The sequence below is a fragment of the Rhipicephalus microplus genome, chromosome 10, assembly GCF_043290135.1.
Source record: "Rhipicephalus microplus isolate Deutch F79 chromosome 10, USDA_Rmic, whole genome shotgun sequence".
Taxonomy (NCBI): Eukaryota; Metazoa; Arthropoda; class Arachnida; order Ixodida; family Ixodidae; genus Rhipicephalus; species Rhipicephalus microplus.
The window spans coordinates 16640941-16653195 of NC_134709.1; the positions used below are offsets into that span (position 1 = coordinate 16640941).

Here is a 12255-nt window from a genome sequence, read left to right on the forward strand (position 1 = left end):
ATTATTATTATTATTATTATTATTATTATTATTATTATTATTATTATTATTGTTGTTGTTGTTGTTGTTGTTGTTGTTGTTGTTGTTGTCGTAGTAGTAGTAGTAGTAGTAGTAGTAGTAGTAGTAGTAGTAGTAGTAGTAGTAGTAGTAGTAGTAGTTGTTGTTGTTGTTGTTGTTGTTGTTGTTGTTGTTGTTGTTGTTGTTGTTGTTGTTGTTGTTGTATAAAGAACCTACATTCAAGCAATCCCCACGCATCCGATATGCGAATACGATCGCCAACTTTCTAAGCTAAGGTTGGAAGCAAAACGACGCAGCCGGGCTCGATCAGTCTATCGGTTGCAAAAAATAAAACGACACGTCCGGCGAGAAGCTCTGAACGCGCGCGTGCGAGTCATGTACCGGCAAAACACGTTTCCGAACGAACGCGAGCCGCTATAGCCCCCCACAGTTGGCGGCGACGGAATTCCGGCAATGTCAGAGCGACGAGGGGTCAGCCAGGTGCGACGTGGAGCAACGAGAACGGCACGTCAATCAACTGCGCACTACCGCCTCGTCCCTTTAAAAGGTCTCTCACCGCAGATCATCAATGCACACGCGGTCCAGTTGGCCCATTACGTTGGCCCATTGGCTCTTGACAAAGCATGCGGAATCGTTGAAACGATCGAGTGACCGCGACATTGTTTAGCGAGCGTTGTTCGCGCTGCCACGCCAGTACAGCGGGCCGTCATTTTGCTCAGGCGATTAGCGGGTAGCGCGACAGCGAGGTCACCGGTTGGAGGGAAACTAAGCGTACGAATAGAGTGGCGAAAAAAAAAAAACAATCACAGCATATCCACGGAGTGAATAATGATCAGTGGGGCGAAGCGTCCGTCAGTCCATCCATGCATCCGTTCGTTCTTGCTTACGTCTGTCCGCCCGTCCATCTAACGAACACTCCAAGCACCGTCAGCTCGCATCTTTTCATCATATATTCATCGTATACACAAGTAACGCCATCCAACGGACATTCCAAGAACAAAACGAGAGGTGGCTACTACTACTACTACTACTACTACTACTACTACTACTACTACTACTACTACTACTACTACGTATATCGGGTACGCATGACCCACGGCTTACGGAGCTTCGCCCCTAAAAAAATCACTGGGGGGGGGGGGGAGATAAACAACAAAAGGGAAGGCAGGGAGGTTAACCAGGCACATGCCAGGTTTGCTACCCTACGCTGGGGGAATAGGAAGGGGACATAAAGATGAGAAAGAGAGAGGAAAGAGAAGAGAAAGAGAGAGAGAGAAAAAAAGGAGGATTGTCAGTCAATTGGCTGGCGCGTATGCAGCGGTGGCACTACACAAAAGTTAAAGGTGGTCACGTAGGCCTGTAGTCCTCAAAAAGCACAAGACAGCTTTGACTGCTTTTTGAGCCGACGAAAGGCGATGACGGTGTTCCATGGAGTAGCATCTGCACAGAGAGTGGCCGATCGTCCAATTGTCGCAATGCGTCCGAAAGCTTCTGTCTTTCGGAGGCAAATCGAGGGCAATGGCATATCAGATGGTCGATGTCTTCTTTGGTGCAGCAGACGTCGCATTCCGCATTGTCAGTCAATCCTATGAGGGTTCTATATGCTTTTGTGAAGGCAACCCCCAACCAGAGGCGACAAAGAAGTGAAGCTTCACGTCGACGAAGTCCGGATGGAGGTCGAAGTTCCAGTCGAGGGTTTATTTGGTATAGTCTCGTATGTCTTATGCTTGAGGTGTTCCACTCCTGCAGACTCAGACTACGTGCCGGGTGACGAAGTTGCTTTGCAGCGTCAGTCCTTGACAAAGGAATCGGAACGGTGTGTTCTTCTTGGGTTCCGACTGCATACATGCACCTAAACAACTCAAAGGCAAGCGAAAGCCATTTTCTATTGAGCATACGGGTCCACCTCGGATCATTTGCTAGGGTGCTCGGCTGCCAACCCGAAGGTCACTGGTTCGAATCCTGGCCGCGGCGGCCGTATTTTGATGGCGGCGGAGCACTAGAGATCCGTGTACTTATATGGATTCCGGTACACGTTAAAGAACACAAGAAGGTCGAAATTTTTGGGGCCCTCCACTACCACGTCCCTCGCAATCTTGTTGTGGTTTGAATACCCTATCAATCGTAGTACTATATTATTTCTTTCTATCGCAAAGCGCATTCCTCTTCCCTAATTGTTTCCACAATTAGGGAAGAGATCCACTACCTTGATCTTGTAAAAAAGACCGGGCAGGCAAATGGTCATCTGGCGCTATGTATTCCATGACGAAAATATGTCTCCGGAGAGGCGAGGCACGGCCCGGTGTTCCGTCTCCCGGCTACGCACATTCCGGTAGCTCAGAAAGAAACGCGGATAGAAAGCATGATTGCACGCACATCTAACTTTGTCGCGCCATCCCATGGCCTGCAATAAGTACGCCCAGTACCAACTGCATCTCTGAAAGTCCAGCACAGCTACATCCATTCCAGCACGCAAAGGGCAGCAGGAGTGGGTAGCCCTATATTGTTTTACATTGTCAAAAAGTGTATCAGCGAGACCCGCCCATTTGCAGCCTGACAGTAGAAGCGTTAAACGGGGCTACAAAAATGGCTTGCACGACGTCACAATATCATTACTTATAACGTCATCCACGTAATTAAAGTAACCTTTGCGAGTGACATAAACTAGAATGTAAAAAATTCGCGCCATATTCACGAAGTGAGTGACGATGAGTGGGGCAACGCGTCCATTCGTGTGTCCGGACGGACAAATGAAGGTACGGACGGAAGGACGAACGGATGGACAGAAGTACGGACGCACGGACCAACTCATGGACGGACAGAAGCATGGACGTACGGACATACGGACGATGGAAGCACGGACGGACGGACAGACGCAAGCATAGACGGACAGACAGTAGGACGGACTCATGGACAGACAGACGGACAGGAGCATGGACGGACGGGCAAACGGACAGGAGCACGGACGGACGGACGGACACACGGACGGACGCTTCGCCCCACTCATCATTCACTTGGTGAATATGTTGTGAAAATCGCTAACGCCATCTAGTTATATTCCCAAGGACATATCACACATCGCCATCTATTGAGCAACTCATAACCTAGAGGTGGCTACATACTACTACTACTACTACTACTACTACTACTACTACTACTACTACTACTACAGAGGAAAGAACGACCCACGACGTATGGAGCTTCGGCCCTGAAACAAAAAATACTCTGTTCTCGGGAAACATTTCAAGTCTACTCAAACGTGGGGCTTCCACAGAATGCGCATGCACACCTTCCGCTCATCGTCAATGCCTACCCTTTCAGCAGCTCAAGAGGTTGCGAAAACACAACCGAAGACAGAGGGGGCAGCAACCGAAGTAGACAACTCGGCAGTCGCTGTCATTCATGCGGAACTGGCAGTTAATGGCCAGTCATTAACTCGGTGCGGGCAGACGATGTGGCCATTAAAAAAAAAGAAGACTGACTCATGCACAGCCGGCACGTTGGAAAATGGGTGTCCTTTTTCCGCGTCGGGTGCAAATAAGTACTTTAATGCACTAATGTCATGCACTTAACGAAGCACGGAGAAAGGTTTATAGGCGCGTTCACACTAGAGCGACACGACACTGACATGACCCCGACGGAAACACGAGGCGGACGCAAACCATCGCCCGACTAGTCGCCGGCCGACGAAGTCCCCAGACCCCGTGGTCACATTGGGCCGACGACGACGACGACGACGCCTCAAAAGACAGAATTTCATCGTTGTGTAACATGATGAGAGACCAAAAACCCCAGCAAACGCATCCGCAGACCTGTCGTCGGCATGTCGTCGAGAGATCGGCGGCTGAGCGAAAATTCGCCCCATGTATTTGCTTCATAGGACCACGAAGCGGGCAATCTTGAGGGAATGAACAATGCCCTCTCCGAGGTTTCCACGGCGTCTGAACAGGCAGCTGGAGCCCCCAACGAAACTCTTTTCTTCGTTACCCTATTGTGCATCCCCAACCCGTCCCTCGTTCCCATGGATCATGGCGGGGGCTGCGCCGCTTAGCCGGAGAGGGACAGTGGCAGAGCGGGGAACATGGCTGAAAATGAGGTGCAGGTGTGCAAGTTTAGTCGGTGTCGCTGCCTGTGCCTGCAATGTGACTGCAGAATCGGCCAACGAAATACTGTTAGCACGACAAGGCGCGAGTGGGGTCTTCGAGAGGCCACCCGGGGACTGTTTGTGTCTTTGCAGTGTACATAGGCCAACGACAAAAGAAAAGACACTCCTAAAGACAGCCCACAGACCAAAATCGGTGTCGTGTCTCTCTAGTGTAAACGCGCTTTAAAGAGCACATCAGTGATCTTAAGCCTATCGTTGCTCCCGAAGCGGTAATGAAGGTATTGTAGCATTACAAAAATCTATATGTCGATGGAAAGCCTGCCGGATGCAAGCAGTTACCCTCATGATAACACAACCGTTATATGATGCAAATTTTTTCCCTACGTCGCCGCCCAGTCCTCAGAAGTGTTTGGTATATGTCTGGGAAAAGGGGGGAAGGGGTCTGGTCTACGGAAAATATTTGGCCTCGAGGACATACCGTGGCGCCACCTACGTGATGACGTCACTCATGGGATGTCGGGTTGTGTTGTCTGCTAGAGCACCTGATTTCCTGCGCTTTCGCTGTGGACACCGTGCGTGTTTTTCTTTGTTTTGAAGCTCGGTGCTTAAAGAAGCGGCAAGACCTGATAGTACGGTGCACCGGTGGCTCTCTCGTGTCTAATTTGCACCGTAAAATCGCTACTAAGAACCGGTGCAGCCATGGAGGACGATGCAAGTGGTGTCGCGAAAGCAAAGCTGCCGTATTCCTCAACTACTATCCTATCTGTGACGTCAAAACGATCGCAGCGCTGGCCTATCTAGTGGAGGCCCTCTAGGCCAATATGCTTGACAGTTGGACAGTAGCTACACATGACAAAGCGTAAGGGGTTGAACAATCACTGTGCGGAAAAGTGCATGGTGAAAGTATACATCCGATATGTTAGCGAGATTGTTTGTTCGTGTTCGTTTGTTTGTTTGTTTTCGCCGTTTTACTTCAAGTCCGTGATGCGGACACGACGGTCTCCTTCAACCTCCTGCCCTAAGGTCTCATAGAGAGCATGACAGTCTTCTTAATGGTCCTGTGCTAAGTTGGTGTAGAAAACAGGGCGACGTTAGTTGTCCTGTCCTAAGTTGGTGAAGAGGACTGGGCGGTCTTATTCATCGTCCTGTACTGATACCGGTGTAACACGGGCACCTTCGATCGCGATCAGGGTTGATCCGTATAAGGCTCAATCTGAATGAGGTGCATGCTGCTACGCGGTCATTTTCAAACGCGATCTGACACGATTAAGATAAATATCATCACGATTAGCGCATCGCGATATGACACCCAGATCACAGTTTTACTATTGTCTGAGCCAAGTGCGATGCGTAAAGTTGGGATCGTATAGCAGCGACCACTCCATATAAATTGCGATCAGTAAATCCGAGCTGGACCAGCGCAGATCGCGATCGGAAGTGCCCGTGGTGTAGAGAACAGAACAGTCTTTTTCGTCGCCCTATGCTAAGCTGGCGTAGAGAACAAGGCAGTATTTTTCATTATCTTGTGCAAAGTTGATGAAGATGGCAGAAGGAAGAATCACCTTAGCCATTCCTTCCTGAGATCTTAAAACCTACATGACAGTATTCAATCATCTTGTTTTAAATGAGCCCTTTTAAACTCTGCAAGTACCAATCAACCAACTCCAACAGCGTGTTCTATGAAGCTGCATTCATTCCCTCCGTAAAATACATCAATAAAATTCCTCAATTCCTAACGTTCCGTCTCCAAAATTAATTCAAATTCGTTTATACTCTCCTCTCTTTGAGCTATTAGGTTATAGTTCTGGCACTGCATGCGTGAACCAGCTAGTCGAAAGCAAAATACGCTGCCAAACCTGTGCTAGATGGCTACGTTACCGACACAAGAGTCTTTGGAAACATTCCGCACAGTATAGAGACTGCAGCCTGCTACAGCTCGAAGAAACAACAGAGATTGTTTTACTGTCCACTTGTGGCTCAAAGACACCTGCGCCCGTTCCTGTGTTTCTTAACTTAGTTGTTTTTTTTTTAATCTGTTATGTTTCTCCTCTTCCCGTGTTTCGCTCTTTGCACAGTCATCTATTCTTCTCCGCCCTTTTCTTGTGCCCCCCTTTTTTTCTGCTTTTCGTCGAAGTAAGACTATAAAACAAGATAAGACGAAGTAAGACAATAAGATAGGGAAGTAAGACTTCCCAATCGTCATCCGAAACGACTACATTCAAAAGGACATCTTATCTAATCTAGGCTATGTGCTTCCGTTCTAAAAACACACGAATTAGATTACTAATGTTACTAGTTACCTAATAAGCAATCACGGCTCCTAAACTCTGTGCATATGTAGCTAAGTCAACAGACGACATGTCTACGTTCTCCAAACTTTCACGTTCTCCAAACTTTCAATATTACGTAGCTTTAACAGAAAAAAAAGGCATTTCTAAGGCGTTTCATCGTGGAATTGCAATATACCCCCCCCCTCCCCCCCCCCCCCCCGCATTTCGGTATATCTATATAGCATTCGCAAAAAAAAACTGAAAAAAAGCACGTGGACGAAAAGAAGGGCGAACGAGAGGTAAAAATAGGTTTCAGCAAACTCATACAATTCCTAATTTTCTAGAAATTAGATACAAATAAGAAAAGCGTATCTTAATGCTAATACTTGTACAACGTACTAAACGAATATCAACTGCGATTCATAGTCATTGTTAGGCATAAGTGTTTTGTATCAATGTATTATATAATGTCGCATTTATATCCACGCATATATGTGCACGTACATCATAGAATCTGAACGCATACACATGCTCGCCACAATGTAAAGCCCATTTTCGGGATTGGTCTTGAGACCTCTATCCACCTGCAGACCACCACATTTACCGTCCAGTCCTTTCCAACATTTATATGGGAAAGCAATCAAGAAAGTAACTCAAGCGACCCTGGGGATGCGGCGTTGAGAAGCATTACGGCTTTCAGTTGCGTGTTCCTAAAATGCGTAAACCTAAATCGTGAACTGCTGCCTAAAGAGCTCACTGAAAAATATAAGGTTGTCTGTGGCACATGAAGTCTAACATATCGACTGCCCCTTGGACGAAGCACCACGCCTGCCGCTAGCACTGACGCTCGTGTTATAAAAATACGTTTGCAAATAACCAACCTCAATATCACAGTAACAATCAGCCCCATCACCTCATCTTTCATCGTCACAATCCCCGGCATGTATTAGCGGCAGCATGTTACGACTTCGCAGATGAGGACACCAAACACCAAAAGACAACCGCGTCAATGCTGACTCCCCCTCAAGTACTACAATTAGGCGACAGTACCAACAGTACTGAAAGTTGGGCGAGTTGGTACTCATTCATGACTTCTTTGCGCAAACACGTACACGGACACAAGGACCTTGTGTCCGTGTACGTGTTTGCGCAAAGAAGTCATGAATTAGGCGACAGCCAGCCGCAAAACGTCAATGTTGAGATATCTGGACGCTCTCTTGGTCTTTGGCACAAGAAGTGTCGTCCCCAATGACGGACTCCTTATCGATCTCTCCTGGCGAGTAATAAAGCTCCATAGCGGCTCAATAAACGTCTATGCGGGCAGTATATTAATCGACCTCTATCCTCCACGAAGACGCCAAAGGTCGTCCATAGTTTCACCACATTGCCCAACTGCTCATCACTCACTTCCTGTAAATCGCAGGAACTAGGCTACATAGAGCTGTCAGCACGTAAAATGCCGTATGCACATATGGTACATAGAGCTTCTTCGCTGCTTTTACGGCTATCAGAGACTGCAAGCGTCCAAACTGCGGCTGAGCTGGGTTCACAGACCGTTCTGTTCCTTGAACGTTCCAGCAACCGTTGTTGTGCACTTGAGAGGCTAGGTACCGTACCTTTCCCATATTTGATAGAGAGAGAAAGAGATCTTCGAAGGGAAAAAGGGAATTCTGTGGGCATATGTGAGGCACCTACATACTACTCTGCATGGAGGAAGGGGATTGTGGACAAAAAGGTCTTAGGGGGAGAAGGGAAAGAGAAAGAACAAAAAAATAACAGATCCCACGTACAGTGGGAATCGATGGTATGGGAGGCACGAATGAGAAAGGTTTATATGTCACTTTAAAATTAGCAAAACGTTACAATGCGGACGGGCGTAGTACACAGTAAACACAAGTAGAAATGTCATGCGCGCCCACGCATCTGTATAGGATGCAAGTATGTTGTTTATAGTCGCGTAAAGACGGCAGCACTAACGTTTGCAATACCAGCCCCATCAGTGGTACGCATGTAAAATATGACGCGTACATTAGTTCCATGTCATGATTACCATGTCTGCGTCACACATTTGTGTTCGTCGTCCATTCACGTAACGTAATACCAAATTTAGTATATGTGAAGCTAGCGAAATGACCACGAGCGAGCTTTGAGCATAGCATGTAGTCATGTTTTAAATGACACGCATATCGTGATTTTCATTTTTGGGCGAGTCATTTACCTTCGTAGCCTGTTCACTTCACACAATACCAAATTTGACATATGTGAAGCTAGCAAAACGGCCGCGAGCACGCTATGAGCGCAGCATGCAGTCATGTTTTACATGACACGCATATCATGGTTATCATCTTTGGACGGGTAATTTACCTTCGCCGTCCATTCACGTCACGTATTACGAATTTTGGTATCTGTGAAGCTAGCGAAACGGCCGGGAACGCATCATGAGCGTGGCATGTGGTCATGTTCCTACATGACACGCATGTCATGATTATTATGTTAGGGCCCATCACTTATGTTCGACATGCAGTCATGTCATATCATACCAGTTTTGCAACATTTCACGTGACCGAGACCACCGCAAGAGCAGCAAGACTATGACATGTAAATCATGACATTCATAACATACATGGCATGATTATCATATTATGACTAGTCACTAATGCTCGTCATAGTCATGTTATGCTGCAAATTTTGGTACAGATCCCATTATCGAGATGGCCAGCAGAGCGAAATGCCATAGGCGGGCGGACGGACGGGCAGATAGATAGATAGATAGCTAGATAGATAGAAATAGATAAATATATATATATATATATATATATATATATATATATATATATATATATATATATATATATATATATATATATATATATATATATATATATATATATATATATATATAGATAGATAGATAGATAGATAGATAGATAGATAGATAGATAGATAGATAGATAGATAGATAGATAGACAGACAGACAGACAGACAGACAGACAGACAGACAGACAGACAGACAGACAGACAGACAGACAGACAGACAGACAGACAGACTAGATAGATAGATAGATAGATAGATAGATAGATAGATAGATAGATAGATAGATAGATAGATAGATAGATAGATAGATAGATAGATAGATAGATAGATAGATAGATAGATAGATAGATAGATAGATAGATAGATAGATAGATAGATAGATAGATAGATAGATAGATAGATAGATAGATAGATAGATAGATAGATAGATAGATAGATAGATAGATAGATAGATAGATAGATAGATAGATAGATAGATAGATAGATAGATAGATAGATAGATAGATAGATAGATAGATAGATAGATAGATAGATAGATAGATAGACAACGGAGCTGTAAATAGATGCTTAAGCAGCTGCGTACTCACATGACGCACAGTCAGGGTAAACTCAGCCGCGCTCCTCGCCTACACGTAACAAGAAGTTGCTTCGCAATCACGACATGCCCGCCGCGCTGCTTGTCCGCAATGGAGACTAGGACTTCCTCCTTGCTGGCCGAGTAAAGCCACTCACCCTACAGCCTCATCGCACAGGTGTTTGTGCACACCGCAGGCGAAACCTGTGGCCTTTGCGACTTTTCTGACAGGCTGTTACACTCCCGCTAACAGAAGCGAGCAGTGCGAAGGTAGCACGCACCATTGTTCTGTCGTACCTTGCTTGCGCAAAGGGCCGCTTGGAAAAACTGCATTTCCATAAATATTTCCAAGCCCACAGCGATTTACATTCAGTTGATTACGATTTGTGTCGCACAGGTCCAGCGTTATGACCATCAAGTCACCCACAGTCGGCCACAACCTAAATATAGACGCAGACTTTGCCCTCCGCAGGTGATGTCCCACCAAGAGAAGATTTGCAAGGCTAGACTATGCAACCAAGTCGGGGCATTTCCATGGCGTCAAAGTATAAAAACCTTCCCATATGAACACGTGTTCGTGTCTTGTCGTTAGTTTCTGGTCATAAACTTGAACTTTTTGCGCGGTTCTAGTGAAAATTCCGACAACACTGTTCAGTGAAAGGCAATATTTTATGTGGGGACGACGATCTATACCTAGTACTTGTCGTCTTTACATTAGCTCCGACAAAATACATGGTTCTTAAAAAGGAAACCAGTTAGCCCGACTCTCGTGTTGATTGGTAGGCGAGTCATCCTGCTGGGGGCGGAGCTTCGATTTATTGTTATGTAGAGACCGAGAACTTGGTTTTAAACATTGGCTACAACCTGATTACAAATTTATCCTCCCCAGGACCAAATAAAGTTAACCAGTCAGTCCGCCCACAGAACCACGGCGTGCCTCTTTCACCCGCATGGGAGTGGCACCAGTTGGTTTTCGCTCAAACCAAAAGTGCTTTTTCTCGGGTTATGCAAATATTACGCCTATCGATAGCTCAAGATTCGGCTTTATTACCTAAAACGTTACGTCTGGTTGAAAAACGACGTCACAATCTCTGACTAAAATTATTCTCGGTCTAAAGCCAGCCACACAACGGTATGTTTGTGTGGGCAAGTCAACTATCTGATGAATCACTCGAGAAGTGCTTGTCGTCACCAACGAGAGTAAGCGCGGATGGAAAGTTACCTATCTGTTCATTCGTGGAATCACAAGAGGTTCGTCAAGATGTGTCCGAATAGTTTCAAGTGTAAAGCCTTCTACAGATGAAGGAATTTTAAAGGGGCCTGTGATCTTTGACGCCTTTAACCTCTACTCTTTTGTCCATGCTTGTCCTTTGTTCTATGTGTATTTATTTGCGAATGTTATATGTCCAAGGCTAATAAAGAAAGAAAAAGCAAGTTCTCTGTAAGAGAGGGGGGACAGGGGCTAAAGCGATGGCTGTGAAGAGAGCTGACATTTTGCTTTCAGGTTATATTAGACTGTGAACTCGTTCCTGGAGAACCATGTACAAGAATCATAAATGACCGCAACAACACTCACTCGATGACGTTCCCAGACTTGGCAAGCTCGGTGGTCAGGTTGCCCCAGGCGCGCTGCGTGTTCCACAGCTTCGCAATGTCGTCACCACCGTTGATCACGGAGTCCCTGCGATACTCGATGGTGGAGGCCCTTCGCAACGCCTTCTGCAGTTCCGACGGTCTCGGAGCACTCGCGTTGGCTCCGGAGGCGTTGCCGCCGCCGCCACCAGCGGCGTCCGCCGTTTCCGGTTCCGGCGGCGTGTCGCCTCCCGGCAGCTGGGTGAGGAAGTCGCGAAATCCTTTCTCGAAGTCGTGGAAGTCTATGCGGCCGTCTTCGTCGTGATCCAGGTCCTCGAATATGGCATCCGCGTCCTGACTGCTGATGCTGAACCGGTGGCAAAGCTTGCGGAGCTCTTCACGGTCCAGGTACCCCGTACCGCGGGTGTCGCACGCGCGGAACAGCTGTTCCAGCTGAAGCGTGGCCATTGGGTCGCTTGCGGATCCGGTTGCGGTTCCGGCTGCGGAGTTGTTCGGCAACGGCGGCGGCACGCTTTCCGTGGATAGCGGCTTGGCCGTTCCGGCTTTAGACGCCAGGGCCTTAACTTCTGAGGCTATCCTTTTCCCTTCAGCAGGTCCCAGCGGGGGTCAAGATAAATCCATCTTCTGTGGAGCTTATCTTATTAAACAGTGACCGGCTGAAGTCGAACACGCGCGCACGCAAAACTTTCGGCCCCCGGAGTCTGTGGCCTCTCGTCCTTCAACCTGGTTGTCATTCAACTGTGGATGAAAAGAACGAAAGAAGCAATCGTTTTATTGGCTAGCCGATTTACTTTTTCAATACACCAGTATGAATTATAATGGGCGTTGTTCTGGTTTATCGGTAAGCTGCATCTGACTGAATATTAACTGCTAGAGTTT

The 12255-nt window shown here is 46.8% G+C and overlaps 1 protein-coding gene across 2 annotated transcripts in view; it reads right to left on the reverse strand.

Annotated features, from left to right (window-relative positions):
• LOC119180601 (uncharacterized) overlaps positions 1-12017 on the reverse strand; it is a 70318-nt gene extending 58301 nt beyond the window's left edge. The window contains exon 1 of one of the 2 annotated variants that reach the window (XM_075875115.1): positions 11360-12017. In XM_075875115.1, the coding sequence (XP_075731230.1) occupies positions 11360-11823 (464 nt within the window). In that variant the 5' untranslated portion in view covers positions 11824-12017. Of the gene's footprint in view, positions 1-9796; positions 9931-11359 lie in introns of those variants that run through there. The other variant, XM_075875116.1, reaches the window with a different exon arrangement.
• Positions 12018-12255: the final 238 nt, after the last annotated feature.